At 36.0% G+C, this 17,855-nt stretch overlaps 1 protein-coding gene across 3 annotated transcripts in view; it reads right to left on the bottom strand.

Annotated features, from left to right (window-relative positions):
- LOC122403435 (cGMP-dependent protein kinase, isozyme 2 forms cD4/T1/T3A/T3B) overlaps positions 1-17,855 on the bottom strand; it is an 89,172-nt gene that overhangs the window by 26,946 nt on the left and 44,371 nt on the right. For 2 of the 3 annotated variants that reach the window (XM_043406957.1, XM_043406959.1), the window contains one exon: positions 16,063-16,229. In XM_043406957.1, the coding sequence (XP_043262892.1) occupies positions 16,063-16,229 (167 nt within the window). Of the gene's footprint in view, positions 1-8,518; positions 9,098-16,062; positions 16,230-17,855 lie in introns of those variants that run through there. The other variant, XM_043406958.1, reaches the window with a different exon arrangement.

The raw sequence follows: 17,855 nt of genomic DNA on the forward strand, positions 1-17,855 counted from the left end.
TGGTCCCACTAAATAACATTTTTATTGTAGATTGTCCAGTTTGGTAGGAGTCAAAGGGCTAGTGCGTGTTATGGAAGGAAGAAGATATTTTTCTTTGCGTTTCGACCCTCTGTGGGGGTTGTAATCTACGTTAGATGCAAAGCACACTTTTCTTTTAATATGAAAATAAATTTTCTTTGGGGATTGAAGAGTGAAAATAGGAGTTGGTCCCACTAAATAACATTTTTATTGTAGATTGTCCAGTTCGGTAGGAGTCAAAGGGCTAGTGCGTGTTATAGAAGGAAGAAGATATGTATTTTTCTTTGCGTTTCGACCCTCTGTGGGGGTTGTAATCTACGTTAGATGCAAAGCACACTTTTCTATTAATATGAAAATAAATTTTCTTTGTGGATTAAATAGTGAAAATAGGAGTAGGACCCATAAAATAACATTTTTATCATGAATTGTCCAGTTCAGTAAAAAGAGGTATTGTACATACGTCTTATAATTTCTGACATTCTAATGGAGTCAAGAGTTCACCTAAATTCTATAAGAGTTTGGGAATGACTCACTTTGGTGAAAAAAAAGGAGAACTACTTTATGAGATCATTCACTTCTAAAAATAGAAAGAAGAAGCGATTTTGATGGATCTAGCGTTAAAGGCCCAATTGTTTCATGGAAAAGAAGAATTTCTGATTTTATTAACTCGTTACCAGGGTTGCGTAATCTCTTAAGCCCGTCCTTGGTTACAAGCACTTGGTTCAAGACGCGACGTTAACTTCATCACATCGACTGGGAACAATTAAAGGTGAAAAATACAGCAAGAAAGACCCAGTAATTAAACCGCGAAGGTAGGGAATCTTTACGTCATTGCCGGTGAACCTTGATTAGCGGGTTTGCGAAAGCAGACCGATGTCGACGTCTTTTTTCTCTGTCTCTCGCGACGCACGAGATCGCGAATTAGGTCGACACATCCGCGTTTTTAGCTGCGACCACGTCATTAGCGGACAAAGATGCCACGAAACCGTTGTCAAGGATGCGAGACTTTTTCCTTCATCTTTCCTCGCTTACAGTTTATTTGTTCGACGATCGCAGGGACACGGACCTTTTAACGCGCGGACAAAATTAAGTAAAATGGCATTTTTCAAAGTAACGAATATTGTTTATACAAGTTACTACATATATCATTTGTTAATAGTTTAGGGTACAAGGAATCATAAAAATTAACGAGAAAAGTACGAACTCGTTGAATCATAGTTTTGTGTCAACGCTTATAATGACGAAAACTCCCTAAACGGTTTCCAATTCGGAATTTTTAAATTCGAATATTTTATAAATATTAAAATGTCAATTTCATTCATTTGCATAGCTGGAAGCGTGATTGTAATCGTGAGGAATCTCAAGCGACAGCTGTTGCCTTCCGCGTTAGAGCTTCGATGATTACACGAAAGGAAATCTTTTGGGAATTCGGCTGGCCACATGTTACTTTTCCCAAATTAAGTGACTGATTCAAGGTGGTAGTTTCGCCCACAAAATTATCCAGTCTCTTATTTTTTCGATTAGCTCGAATGAGTATGACTTACATACTCACGCAGAAACTGTATGAGTTTAACGTTTGGATAGAACACAAAGATTCGCGTTTAATTTAATCGCGCCATTAACATTTTCACTGTCACGTCATCCATATATGGGTGACAGGATTTTTTACTGTAGAGTTAAAATAATTAATTCTCAGGTTGAAACGTCGGAAATAAATTTGAATAGGATTCATGAATTTTAGTTAGATTGCGAAAATAAGTGCTAAGACAAATTTTAATTTATGTTTACAATCGTGTAGCGTCAAAGTTTTGGTATCATAAAAAATTTTACGGTTTTTTTGGTTTGGCAGTGAACGTGTTAAAAGAAAAGAAATTGCCAATAAAATGATATGAAAAAATAACATTTGAAGATTATCAAACGAGTCCCGGAAACGAAAAACTTGCGGTTACGTTGAACCGCCGACGAACACAATTCCGTTCCTCTTAATTAGTTTTTCATTATCCTTGAAACACGGTCGTGGGACTTTCTCCGACGATGTCGTTCGACGATTGCAAGAAATAGCGGATAACTAGTGTCATGGTGGAACTGGAGATTCGATTACGGATCGAAGCTATCCAGGGTTCGATGTAACTGCGGTAGATCTCTCCAATTAGAAGCATGATTTCGTGAGAACGCGAGAAACGTGAAAACTTTAATCGAAATGCAATTCGTTCCAGCTCAATATTGTATAATGGTCGATTGAAACTGCTCGTCTAGCATTGGACTTATTGTTTTTATCGCGTTGACTTTATCTTAACGTTTGAACTTGGATTGAATTTTCACTGGAGAACAATATAAAAATATCAATTATATATGAAAAGTAGCGCACGGAAGAGTTGCCTGATCTGCACCATAAATTTAATTATCTCGAGTGGTACAGATATCGTGTTTATTAAAGCAATAATTAGAGAAATAAGAGAGCACGAATAGGAAAGTATATAAGTTAGGTATCGAGCTATAAAATTTGTAATTTCACTAGCATCTACGCGTATCTAACATTTTTGCGTCATTATCTCATTTTATATCGGTTCAACAGTTATATTTAATTGTCATTTTTTATTATTCGTGTGCATTTGTCGAATCACAAAAAAAGAATCGAAACGTTTTCTTGTCACGCTATGGGCCGAAAGAAATGTAACTGCCTACTTTCCTTCGCGGGAGCGCATTAAAATTACAAATCCTCCGACAGACAGTTTGCCATTCTGATCATCGCGGATATAAAATATTAAAAAAACATCGATACGTGTTCGAAAAGCGTGAAAGTTTCAGCAAGAGATTATCGTATGAATAACAAATCAGACTCTCGCGAATAAAAACAACGAGCAACTTACAGTATAAGATAACATTTACCGTGAAATGGAGTCGAGGAGGAAACCGTGCTAACAAATAACCGTGTTCCGTGCTCCAGAAAGTAAAAAAATTAAATCTCGTACCGATTTTATCGGAACTCGCGCTTGCGTTTCGAATAATAACTCGGAATGAAAATGTGTTATCGCATTTCGATGAACAATCAAACGCTTGCCAGAAATAAACGCTGATATACGTGCTTGTAAACTTTTGAGAAACTTCGATGATTCGAATGATACGTCTTCAAACAAAAATAAAATAATAGAAAGTGAAATTTTTTACATTATAGTTTGACTGAACGTTGATGGAAAGTGCTTGGATCTATTCAAGAATAACTGGTGAAGTAAAAATGAAGGATCCTGGAATGATTGTTCCTTGAGTTTGATGAAACTTTTATTTAAATCACCGTATACAAGAACCAAAGTTTTGAATGAGCACGATTGTCAAAAGTATAATACAGTGGCGTTGGAATGTTTTTGTGACATCCTGCATCATAAAGTGTCTAGAGAAAGTCCAGCAGAAATTTCTGAGCTAACATAACGCACGAATCTGGAAATTCAATATCTGGGAACGATCACAATTCTGAATATTTTCGTTTGAAACTTTTTTTTTTTCTCGTTAATCGGGGCATCGAATAGATAAATGTAACATTATGTAACGCTATAAAAATGCGTATTATGTACCAAGGAGAATTCGGTTAGTTTCTCGGTATTTTTTATAAAATGATATACAATTACCTCTACGATTTATTTATAAGAATGAAGTTAGCCGACCAGTATTTACGGTAGATTAAGTTTCAGGCGATGTAAAAGTGTTCCTGCATCGAATAGGAATACGAATGACTTCGATGCTCGTTTCTATTCTTGTAAATTATCTGATATAATAATTCTTAGCGAGCAAAAATGCGATGGCAACAATGTCTAATTTTGTTCAAAGTTATCAGACATTTTTATTGCACAAGAATAGCAAGAGAAATGGTTGTAAATATCTCGAGCCGCGATTACTACCAGAAATTGAGTAATGATACTCTTGCAACAGAACCATCCAAAGCTAATACTGGTTTTTATGGTCGTAACAAGTCAAATTAGATAGACAATAATTTACGGAAACACGGAGTTTCCAATATTGTCACGTATTTCTTCGAGAATATTTAAATCGAAGCGAAACGTGTATGCTTTTCGCAAAAATATTCGTTATTGGCTCTGCGTTTAAAACGTTGTCGTGTATTCTACAGCGTATTTTATTGGAATACGAAAGCGAGAAAAAGCGAGTAAAACCCATCGATACGGTGGTTCTTTTGAAATTCAAATGTAAAAAATTACAAGGAAACTAGTAAAGCAGCTACTATTGTATTTGACGTAGGAAATTTGACTCGTTCGAAGCAAAATTGAGAACAAAATTTTTTCTCAGCGTCACAAAGGCTGGTCGCAAGTGTGATCCGACCCGGATCCGGACTCCAGGAGTGGCTGGAAACCAGTCTTCACGGATATGTACCATCTAATTGACGTTCGTTGGCTATGTGTGTATTGTATCTAATTTCACGATTAGAGAACTTCTTAACGTTTCTTCATGGAAACTAAAAAAAAAAACGCGTAATAATTGTCCCATCATTCCCTGCAGCTGTCAATCATTATACGTACGTACATACATATAAGGGATCAGCAATTGTGCAAAATAATATTTTTATCCTGCTTTCATACGGAGTGTTCAGTCACCTCTGGGAAATGATATTAATGGGGAATTCTTGAGGCCAAAATAAGACGAAAATCGAGAATATCAATTTCTTGATTAAGGCTTCGTTAAACCGTAATTAAAAAATTAAATTATAAAATTTTAAATCATTCTGAAAAAATTATTTTCAATTGCGGGGGTCAATTACAATCATTTTTGGTCAATACACATACCTTCGAAATCCTACGCACTTTCGAGAAAAAAATTCAGAAAGGTGGACAAAGACGACAAAATTAAAAAATTTCAAATCGTTTTGGAAAAATTATTTTTGGTTGCAGGGGTCAGTCACAATCATTTTTTGTGAATACACATACCCCCGAAATCCTATGCACTTTCGAGGAAAAAATTTATTACCGAAAATATAATATCTGACCAGGAATATTCTACTGAAACAAAAAAAATTTGAAATCGTTCTAAAAACAATAGTTTCTATTGCGGGAGTCAATTGCCATCATTTTTGGTCAATAAACATACCTTTGAAATCCTACGTACTTTCGAGAAAAAAATTCTTTACCGAAAATATACTGTGTGGCCGGAAATGTTTTTATAACTTTTTAACGTAAGCCTCAATCAATAAATTAGTATCCTTGATTTTCTTCTTATTTTGGCCTCTAGAATCTCCCATTAAAATTTTTCCCACGGTTGGTCGAAAACCCTATATAATCTTTTTTTTTATAATTTCAAGGGGCAATAATAAGAATTCGTATAAAATTTTCTTTAATCGAATGTCATAATATTCTAACGCTAGGAGCTTCAGTAACCAATCAACGTTTCGATAGACAACATAATCATTCCAGTCATGAGTACACGCTACCTAAATAGGTATCGCATTCTGAGTTCGTCAGATATTTTAACCGTCTCGACGACTGGTTCGGAATACGAATAAAGGAGAATACGAAACGATCGAATAGAAATTGCGTCCTTGATAAATTGTATCAAATTGCATATAAAATCGTTGAACGTCAATCGAGATTCGCATTCGATGCGTTTTATGTATCGAAGGGGAGCCTTGAGAAAAAATAAACAATTCGATATCGAACGAGCGCGAAGTTAATTCCAGCCGTGATTATTCTATTTCGGTAAATAAGTATTTTTTCGTATTATCGTCCGCGATAAGCGAAGCGTTACGAGTACAGATAAACTATACATATACATATTTCGCGCGAATTCGATCAAGTTAATTTTGCTGCCGAGGGCACGTACTCGACTACCCTCGACGATAGAAAATATGGAGCAAATGTCAAACGTTGCTCGGGCCCAGATTACAGATTACTTTGCACGCAAAAACGTGGAACTTCTTGCGAGCGTTCTTAGACCAGTCGCGTACAGTGGTCGAATAATTATAGGTTCGTGAAAATATTGCTTAGCCTCTCTGTTTAGATAGAGGGGCTTTTATAGGGTAATTACGTTTTACGACTTCCAAATATGCTATGGTAGATGCAAAGATTATTACTACCGATCTTACGTACCCGGTGGGTAATTTGGAACGATCCGTAAAATCGTTTACAGCGGTTGCGAATAAATACACGTTCTGGATGGGTGGTTATTACGTTTCGATTGCGAACGGTGGTTGGTATTAGAGATTCCGTGGGCACGGAAACTCGGTTCATGCTCGAGTGAAAAATATGTCGTTTTGCAAACCCATCGACGATGTTTCGTGGTCGGAAACTCGCCCTTCTACCAATTTTAAGGGGGACTCTCGTGTTTTTTGTAAAGAATTAAAAGCTCTATTGTACTAGACCTTTTGGAATATGAAGAGAAACCCTTAAACTATAGGACAATATCTTTTTAGTCCATTTTTTATTATCTTTTATTAAATAGTAAAGTCTTTTAATCCTATCCAATGATGTTAAACACAGTTGGTGCCCATCAGACAAATCAGAACGAAATAAACGAAAAATTTTCTTGAAACTGGTTGGCTTTCACTGGTACTGAAGCTATTTTAAACAAAATATATGGAAAAATGAAAAACTATAGCATTTTGAAGAAAAATGTTTTTTAAATTTTCCATATTTTTTGTTTCTCTTTGGAGAATATTATCTAATGAAGGACGTTAAATGAGAAACAATAATATAATATTCATTGTTAAGATTAACTTACACGATCAAATTGATTTCTCAATCTGGCGTTAATAATATTAAAGGAGAGGATTACATTTTTACTGAAAGTCACGTTGCTGACTCAAACATGGCGAGAGTACTATCAATGTATCGGCAAGATTCTCTCGATGAAAATGAGCCCAATCACGACCTGGTTCGGACTACTTTTAATTTCGACTTACTCAAACTATTTTTGAAAAATTCTCAATTACGTATGATTAAAAATGGTGTCGTGTTTGGACTCCTTTTCATCGGGAGGATCTCGCAAATCTCACTTTGCAGCAAATTGTTAAGAGTTGGTTAGCTTAAGGGGCTGTCTCTCTTCGTGTCCCTAGAAGTCTAGTACAATAGAACTTTTAATTTTTTACGAAAAAAATGAATAATGTAACTTTAAATTTTAACGCTGTTACGCGAGAATTCTCCCTTAATTATACAAGAATTACTTTTTCACGGCAAGAAATTATTGGTATAAGGTTTAAATATTTACGATTGAAAAATTACACTGAAAATTTGATAAATAGCATTCCACGATGTTTAAAAGCAATTATTGTAGCAAAGGGTGGTCATGCTAAATATTCATTTTATATTTTTATATATTTTACTACCTGTCCACTTATGTTTGTACCTCGGCAATTAACCATTATTTTCGTTAAATATACCTTAATTCAACACAAATGTCAATATTAATTTCAATTATAATCTATGTACCATAAAGATATTTAGTATATACTTAAGTGCATAATAGTTATACTACATTGGTTAAATTTAATTTATACTTATTTCCTTTACCTGTCCACTTAATTCTGTCCGCAACTGTATATTAGGACATGGTCGTTTTTCTGGTTCTTCGTTACCGCCAGCCTGTGTTTGTAAATTACGAGCTCTAGAATTCCCAGGCATCGAACTTTTCGCGGATACAACGATCGTTTAAACCTATAATTTATTACCGTGAAAAAGTAATTCTTGTATAATTAAGGGAGAATTCTCGTGTAACAGCGTTAAAATTTGAAGTTACATTATTAATTTTTTTCGTAAAAAATTAAAAGTTCTATTGTACTAGACTTCTAGGGACACGAAGAGAGACAGACACTTAAGCTAACCAACTCTTATTAATCTTATTAATACTCATTTTTAATCATACGTAATTGAGAATTTTTCAAAAATAGTTTGAGTAAGTCAAAATTAAAAGTAGTCCGAACCAGGTCGTGATTGGGCTCATTTTCATCGAGAGAATCTTGCCGATACATTGATAGTACTCTCGCCACGTTTTGAGTCAGCAACGTGACTTTCAGTAAAAATGTAATCCTCTCGTTTAATATTATTAACGCCAGATTGAGAAATCAATTTGATCGTGTAAGTTAATCTTAACAATGAATATTATATTATTGTTTCTCATTTAACGTCCTTTATTAGATAATATTCTCCAAAGAGAAACAAAAAATATGGAAAATTTAAAAAACATTTTTCTTCAAAATGTTATAGTTATTAAAAATTTTCCATATTAATTGTTTCTCTTTGGAACATATTACCTAATGAAGGATGTTAAACGGGAAACAATAATACTAATGTCATCTCTCGACTTATCCATTTTCAAGATTAACTCACACGATTAAATTGATTTCTCAATCTAGTGTTAATAATTTTGGAGATACTACTAATACGGAAAATTTAAAAAACATTTTTCTTGAGAATACTATAGTTTTTCAATTTTCCATATCGGTAGTATTTTGAAACGGTTGTTTGTGAATCACCATCGATAAAGTTATTCGAGATCTCCGAATTACCTTCGCGTATTTGTCGCCTCCTGACCGGCGGAGGGGCGCCGGTTCGTCGTCTCCTGGCGTAGGTGTGAACCGGTACGATCAACCTCGGTCTCGGTATAAGGAATCCACCTTGATTATTGCCAGTCTGATTCACCTCGGAGGACTCGCTGTCGGTGGTGCCTGTGCTGCTCGATCTCCTCGACTCGGATTCGTCCCTCACGGACGCGCTGACCCGACCGCCCTCCAAAACGTCCTCCAGTTGAGAGATCACCTCCGCGTACGGTTGCTTGCACTTCTCTTCCTGCTCTCTCGAGGAAGCCTTGGCTCTCGCGTTGCTCGTCCAGTTCACTCCACATTCGCGCCAGCTGGCCTCGTACAGAAGCTCCATCGCCCTACCGCGGGTCGCGTCAGGATCCAACAGCAGCTCCGGGTCCTCCAGGACCGCTCTGCCAGGATAACTGCGGACCTTCATCTTCTATACCTCGGTCTCAGGATTTTTCAACCTTCTCGTTGGTCGAATTGCGTTTACATTAGTCCTTGGGCATGGTAGTTACTGCGCTTTTCACTCGCGTGGGCATAAATTAACGACGTTTATTAATCGTTACGGATCCCATAATTTATCAAAAATTTCCCGACAAACGTGCTCTCATATTTACCCCCCCACCCAACCCCCAACCCCCAACCCCCCGATTTATCGTGGGAACGCGAAATTCAAGCGGTCGCGCGTCGTTCCTGGCAATCGTCCAACCGAGTAGATCGATGCGTGCTCCTTTCGATCGCGATCGCTTCCGTTTTGCTACGGCGACCGGCTTCAACGGAGTCACAGCTCGTCGTTCGCACGCTTTGGATCGATTTCGGGTTCGTTCCAACTGTAAATCGTGAACACGTGCTCCGTGGCGTTACCGGGGTTTCCCGTCTCCATCGTTTCCATGCGGACACCGTTCCTTGGGAATCTTCCAGCCGGTTGACACTTGGCGACGGTGAACCAGAAACGACGATCCGAGTATTGTTTTTGTTCCCAGCTGCAGTCGATTTCGATACACATCGAGACTTGGCGTTCCGTACAGGAGAGCAATCACCGTTGCGAAACCGTGGTCGTTCGTTCCAGCGGGCAAAGTGCAATTTCTATTTCCGTAACGCGTATTGGCATTCTTCGTCCATCGAGTGCGTCCGAGCAGCCCCCGTCACGGTAACCTTTTACATTTTCATTGTCACGCTTCCGTGGTGTAGAACCATTCTCGTTCGTCGATTCTCGTTTCCGTGTAGCGCCGTGAAACGCCGAGAACGGTCATAGTCGGAACACGATAAAGATCGATGGATCGATTCGGTTGCGCAATCCGTTCGAACAATAGGCGTCCCCGGAATCGGTTCCGTTTTCACTCGCGGCGGAACTTTTCGATCGTCGAACTTTTCGGTGCTTTGGTTGGTCGAAAATTTTCGAAAATCGACGAACCTGACGCCGGCTACCACTGATTTTCTCACAAAGGACGACGCAAGGATCCTGGCGTCGCGCGAACGAGGACACTGCCAGGACCACTCCTTCGGGACTGACGCTCACTGACAGCGTTCACGACTGGTGAAAAGTACGCCCGCAAACTCCGTGCACGAGAAACTCCCTTCCCCGCAGACTGCCAATCCCCCACCATCGCGGCTGTTAGCGAGAGAAAGGACAGTGGCTCTCAATCGAGTTCCATCCACCGGCCAACAACCACTCCCACGTATATACGCGGTGTCCGTGAATACTGACTTCTCTTGACACTTTAACTGCCACGTCATCCATATATGGCTGACAGAACTTTTAACCGCAGAAGTAAAACAATCAATTCTCAAGTTGAAATTTTAAAGAAAGTCAATTTTAATAGGCTTCGTAAATGTTAGGATGTTACGAAAGTAAGTACTACGGCAGGATTTAAGTTATACAGGGGGTTCGGCCACCTCTGGGAAAAATTTTAATGATAGATTTTAGAGGCCAAAATACGATGAAATATCAAGAATATCAATTTCTTGATTGAGGGCTCCGTTAAAAAGTAATTAAAAAATTAAATTAAAAAATTTCAAATCATTCTGGAAAAATTATTTTCGGTTGCGGGGGTCAATTACAATCATTTTTGGTGAATAGACACACCTCTGAATTCGTACGCATTTTTGAGAAAAAAATTCCTTACTGAAAATCTAATGTGTGGCCAGAAATGGCTCGCATGACATACGTTTGAAACATCATAACTCCTGAACGGATTGGAGGATTTTAATGTTTCAAAATGCAAACAACGCGTATTTTGGTGAAGAATATGTAGAAATTCCAAAACTGTTTGAAAAGTTGTTCCTTAACCCAGTAAAGTGAGAAAACCCCCATAAAAATGGTCCAATTTTCAAACAGCCATAACTCCTACAATAGTGAATATATTTCAATGAAACTTTTGTCTGAAATAGAGCTTATGGGTACCTACAAAAAAGTATTAGACAACTTTTCTGTAGAGCGTCGATCAAAATAACAAAAATCAGAAACGAATTTTTAAGAAAAATCGACAGGGGTACACAGCCTCAATGTAATTTACAGTGATTGTAAACATAGTTATCTGCACATTCAGGGATATCGACATAAGCTTTGTGTGCCCATTTTTCACAGCTACAACACTGAATCCAGTCTTCTTCGTTACTTTCTAAACAAACCATGCAAATGGTTACCAACTTTGATTCTCGTAGTTTGAATGTTCTGGTTTTCTTACGCTTATTTTCCGAATTTTTTGTTTGTTCTTTCATTCTTTTTTTGTTCCCTTTCTCCTTGGTCAATTATTTATTTATTTACTTTCACATTTTCTTGCTCTTGTTTTAATTCTCTTTTCCTTGGCATTAGGTAAGGGAGATACTTTCAGAATTATTTTGTAAATATTATCAGCAAAACTTTCGTCGATAGTATTTGGTTGATCGCAATAGAGAAGCATCGTTGGATGATTTTAAAATTATTAGTATAGAATAAATGTCCTAACCCTTTGAGAACCTTACGATTTAAAAAAAAACATATTTCTGTACTTTGAATGAATTTAGGGGTCTAAAAAATTGCATATAAAAAATTACCCCCTCACCCCTGGACCATTTAATTTTAAAAGAAACAAAGTAGATATTTTCATTGGTTTTTGAGAAAATAACTTATAACAGTTTATTTGGACCACCTTAAAATATTAAATAATAAGATTGTGTTAATTCAGTTTTTATTAGTTTTGCATATTGCATATGTACTTGAAAAGCAGGTTTGACAGTGTAAATCTTATATACGTTCGCTGCAATGTTCTCGTTTTTATCGTGGATTAATTATATGTACTACATGTATGCTTTCAGTAACAGCGACTTGTAAAATTAAAGTATGAATGTAATTGTATGAAAATTACAAGGTTAGGACACAATATCACCGTGTACTTTTATTTAGATGGCTGTTGTTGGTGTTTAATACGGTGCGTCGTAACCTCGTTATTTCATACTTTCATTCCAATTCCTTTCACAATTAATTCCGCCTGATAAGATCTTTCAGCGTTTTTATTTTCGCACTATTATCGCGTTCATTTATAACCTAGACCCCTGTTGAATCTCATTGTCAGGTCTGGGTCTAATTTGTCCTCTGTTTCTAATTATACAGAACAATAAATCTTTGATTTCATTTTGTAATATTTAATTAATATTTAATTTGTGCCTAGATAGCACAGGTTATAATTAAAGCGGTACCTAAATCATTTATTTATGTTTCTTCGTTGCAAAATATTATTATAATATATGTAATAATATTACATCACGCGATACGATTAAGAAACCATCGACTATATAAAAATATTATATTTTATAGTTTCTTATTTGCACACAATAGAAAAATTTCACATATGAAATGTATTTACCTACAAATACATTGAATCGATGCGTTAATTGCTATGCCATTATAGTTCGCGAACTTCCGAGAGAAAGGACAGCGGTTCTCATTTCGTTATTAGATAATGGTAGTTACGGATGCGTTGATACTAAACTAACAGTTTTATTAAAAGACAGATCTGATTATGACTTCGTTATCGAATCAATTTTTACAATTTTAAATAGCACTGATACGAGAACAAATAATGAGACTTTTGTTGTGCAATGTAGACGAAATACGAGGCGCGTGTAATTATGCAAAAGCAAACATTAATATCGTCTGCGTGTATGACGTTTTACTTACTTCCATACAAATTTTTATCACGATAAATTTCTTCCTGTTCCCTTGAATTCGCAAATCATTTGCGTAATTGTTACGCGACACGATGATGCAAGGTATGACGCGATTCGTACAAAGTTGGTTTAATCGTTACATGTGAAACCTTTGTGTGAATCATTTTGAAAACCTTGCGCGAAAACATTCAAATTTAAACGGGAATTGGCATGTATTATTAACAACCGGTCTAATAAACTTGTTTCATTGTAGAAACGTGACGTAAATACTTGTCAAAACTAATTTAAAATGCTCACGAAAAACGAGAAAGTAATCGTTAAAAATCAATGCAGTCGATTTTCTAAAAATTAATTAAACACAGGACTTGTGATTTAAAGGAGAAACTCGGGCAATGCAATTAAAGAAATTAATAGTTGAATTGGAATTTTAAACTTAAATGCAGAATATACATATTTATGTGCCGACCGTTGTAAGATCGAATTTATGGTTTTCCAAGTTGTAAAATGATAACATTATTCAAGGATATTTATGGTTATGCGAAACAGAAAGATACGAAACATTCACGGGGAAATTACTGAAGATAATTTCCCATGCAACCCAACGTGAATTTTTTATCATTATGCAACCACTTTATATCGTGGAAAATATTCCTACGTTTTCACTTATTAAGTTCTGTTTCAATATGGAGAAGTGTAATTTCTTGAAAATTGTATATTCATTGGGTAATTATCGAAAGAGTATAGTGTACGGTATTTACTTCGTCTTTTACTGAATTATTCATTCGTCAATTACTTACGTGTCATGTCCATTTATGCTTGTAATAAGGTAAATGTCCTCATCAGTGTCATCGTTCCGTCTGTACTTCATTCATTTTTATACTAACGCAACATTTTCTAAAATACAGTTCTGAACAAAGTAAACATTTTTGTATTGAAACAGAATTTAATAAATGACAACAAAGGAGTCAGCACTCGATTCTGATCTTTTAACTGAAATAGAGTCAAAAGATTGTACAAGAAAATTTCTCGTATTGCCAAACGAAGTTGGACAATAGTCTATACCTACTGTTTACCGTAGTTATTCAAAAACTACTAGCGTTTAATTTTGATCTGAAAAAGAGACGAGATGTTAACCTAAATATTATATTTCAGGTGATAATGCCAGGTTCCATACGTACTGTATACGCCGTACATGAGACGTGCATCCGGTTATTTCATATTTTTATTATTACTCGGAGCATAACGTAAATAAATACATGTTGCTTTTTCAATCCTTTTCCAAGGTGATCCGTGCACGTTATAAGGACACGAAAGCATGTGTACAGGGTTGTAATAAACGTGTGTCGAGTAAACCTAACCAAATACTTCGAAATTCTTATCATAGAGTGTATATTTTTCAATAATAATTTATGTATAACTACCAAGACGGGAACCGTTGGAAATGGATTATCTGATTTCCATACAAGAATGTGACCTTTTAGAAAATACTATCTTTTATAGACGTATTACTGTGTGCGTTCAACGAATATGTACGCTTAATGTATGAAAAAGTGTTCAGCATCTGTTACCGTCACTTCATCGTACGTATCACGCATTGAAGTCTCTGGCAAGCGTTAGAGTTCATCAAGGGTAGGTTAACAATAGCATATGGCTATACCTTGCTATATAATTTCTTCTTTTCACTCGATTCTAATTTATTAACGTTTACAAACACAATAAAGATTCTTGTTAATGAATTTAATAAAAAATAAAATCGTGAACAAATTAATATACAAAATATTTTTAATCGTGTATAACCCTGTTCCTCGATTATCTACTGTTTTTATTTGATTTTGTAGTTGGAAAATATCTAATAAGTGAAGCACTCGACCTGTCTCCCTCTAATTGAAAGCTACATTTATAGGATGGTGGATTACAGGTTCTTGTTGCTATGTATAAAACAGTAGGCGTAATGACTATAATTTTAGAGACAGAAATATATGATTATATAATTGAAGTTACGTGTATCGTACAAAGTATAAATATCAATCTTTGTCATCGAAGTAGTCGGTGTGGTGTCGCAGACGCCATAAAAGAGCGGTTCGTGCGCTCGAGGCCGCCTGTTTCAGTCCCGTTCACCGAATTTCTTTTTTTTAAATCCCTCTTTTACGACCGTAACAACAATGTACACCGTTGTTCAAAAGTTTGGATCAGTCTCTAATTTTTCTTATTTTAGTTTCAATCGTTCGAAGAAGACTCGAAACAACGAAAATAAATTACTTTCGTGTTCCTCCAAATCAACAAATTTTTGTAACCGTCCTTAACGACAGGAGTCTCACGGATATTCGATCGCAGAAGGGAAACTGTCTCGAATTTCTGCCATTCCAGGAAACCTATCGTTGCGAACTAATGCGTTTTCGTGACACTAACAGGAAGTCTGTGCCGGTTTCGCGCAGTCGGGCAGTGTAATTGTAACCGGGGCACCGGTTAAATAAGTACACGCAAATATTCTTGCGCGTGTCACGCGAAAAGCCAGACGTTATCCGCACGAAATTTTAGATTCGCGGGCGCAGAAGGGCGTAACGGTGCAACCTGCGTACGCGCGTGTGCAGTTGGACTAAACAATGGTCGACCTTCGTGCACGGTTGGCGAATCAACTGCAATTACACACCGCGACCGAGATTAAAGCCCATTGCAATTCTGCCACTCAGAGCTCCTTTGATCGAGACGATTTTCCGCCCATGCGCTCAATGTGCCTATTAAAGTCTGACTAGCTATACCATTTATAACTCGGTTGCTTAGAAAAGTATACTCGCGTGCTGTTCCAACTAATGAAGCTGACGTCGAACTGACTCGAATCTGCGATCTTACCAAGACACGTAAATTTTGGTAACAGAATTCAAAAGAATATTTGAAATATAAAAAACCATAATCTTCATGTCGTTCAATAACATCTTCTTCGACAAAGTCATTATACTTTCGCTAGGAAAGTTTCTTGATTGTCAGTATTGAAATATTATTCAATATTGTTCTTAGTACGTTGTTCTTACTGTTGAAATACTATATACAAAATTAATCGAACGGAGACAGTAACTCGTAAGTAGAATAAAGTACGAATGACAAAATTTCACTCTCTTTTTTATCAATAATCCTGGAAATTTTGCGTGTACCGATTTTGATAATTTTTCTACTCGGTCAAAGTTTATATTACACTTTATTAATAAAGCCTGGGGTTATCGGGGACGTCCACTATAAAATATGTGATATCTTCATACGTGCTTTCACAGCAGAAGCATTCATGACACAATTTGTTGGGAATTCAGTTAAAAACTTCGTTTACATATTTTCAATATATTTCAGAACAGTTATAGTAATGACTAGTATAGAGTAAAACTTACCCTCCAAAACGTACACGATAGACCCAACATCTCCTTCGCGTATGATAGTCGAACCGGCCGAGAACGTGACAGGATACATGCAGTCAACGATCTCCCGGATTTGCGTCAGCTCCAAGTTCTTCATAAAGTCATTGCTCAAAATGGTAGCTTTGATCAGCTCACGGCACCTTTAACGTAACGACAAAATAGAATTTTTAGTACACCGCTCATTCCCACGATAAGGCTTTAATAGTTGGATTATGTGTACTTTGTGGCAACGATAATAAGCAAATTAATTATTTCTACGAAATTATTTTACTCGCACGTCATCCAAGTATTATGTAAAATTATTTCGTATTCGATATGTTAAATTACTCTTCGAATAATAATTCAACGAAGAACATGGCAAAACGAATAATTTAACCTTTTCGTTGCTGAAATTCGCTCAACATACCTCATGTGCGGAAATTCCGTAGTTGTATTTATTAAACATATTCGTTTAAACGTCTATTGGCATTTACCGTACGTATTTTGTAACTTAATAACGCATAAAATGTTATTAGTATATAAAATTAATTAACAGACCCCACAGTTACTCAAAAGGTACAATAAATAAAATGAAAAACTGAAAATTACGTTTCCTCGTGAACCAAGGAAAATATAGAAATATTATTGTATCAAAACTTATCATTGCCGATAGCGTTCTGGAATGTTCGATCGTAATCTTTCTCGCTATATCGAACTATTTTAATCTTTAGAACGTGACTACGAAAAAAGGGAGCAAATATTCGTAAATAAATCTTCCAACAGTATAAGAAAGCAACACGAGCCAATATCGAGTTTGAATTTTTATGCATTAGAAATAAATCCTTCTCAGATGGGTTAAAATGATAATTTCCACGCTAATAAAACACTGGAAACGAAATGAAAAGTATAATATAAAACTCAGAAGTTTCTCGAGGTCTATGAACTTGAGATTTCAACGTTTGAAACGAAAGTGGAAAGTAAATTGCTTTTGACTCGTTAAGTCAAAATGCCTGTTGCTTACAATTTTTGTGACTTGTAAATCTGCCAACAACTTTCTCGCTTTTCTAATTCTACACAGGTATGATGAACGATGCGCATACATTCGTGCGCGATTTATAGTTTCGGGTGTCCCTTGTAAACGTATCCATAGAATAGCTAAATAAATTAGCAAATTAATCGATAGTTTAAAGATACCAATTTAAACGTATTCTGCGCATTAATTTTCCAATAATTCTTATATACATATTTACAACTCGCGGAGAAACTGAATTATGTAAATAACGTTGAAAATTTCGTAATTCAAATTAAGAAATGAAGAACAATTTTTAGAATATAAATGCGTTTAGAAAAAATCAAGTAAACGTGATGGAATAGCCTGCGAATATGACTTCTTAAAAACAGGATGGCCAGGAATTGCAAAATTTTACGATCGGAAAGAAATCACGCATTCGTTCGAAAATGATTACATATTCCGGAGGCTCGTGGACTTGCTAAGTATGTAATAGTTTTCACGCTTTATGTTAACGACGCACTTGTAAATCGAAAGTTCCAACCACATTTCTCCTTCGCGCAATATCAAACTTTTATATCCGTTTACACTGTTGGGTACAAATAATAACATTTATACAAAAATATAATAAGACAGTACTGTCTATAACTATCTAATATACATTAAAATATTTTTGGTCGGTGAATGAAACATGTTGCAAAATTTCTGTCAAAGACAGCCATGTTTGTGAAACAACTGACTTTAGAAACGTCGTGAAATATTTCATTTATGTATTCGT

Source organism: Colletes gigas, unplaced genomic scaffold, assembly GCF_013123115.1.
Source record: "Colletes gigas isolate AHSC1104 unplaced genomic scaffold, ASM1312311v1 Colletes_gigas_Sc00052, whole genome shotgun sequence".
Taxonomy (NCBI): Eukaryota; Metazoa; Arthropoda; class Insecta; order Hymenoptera; family Colletidae; genus Colletes; species Colletes gigas.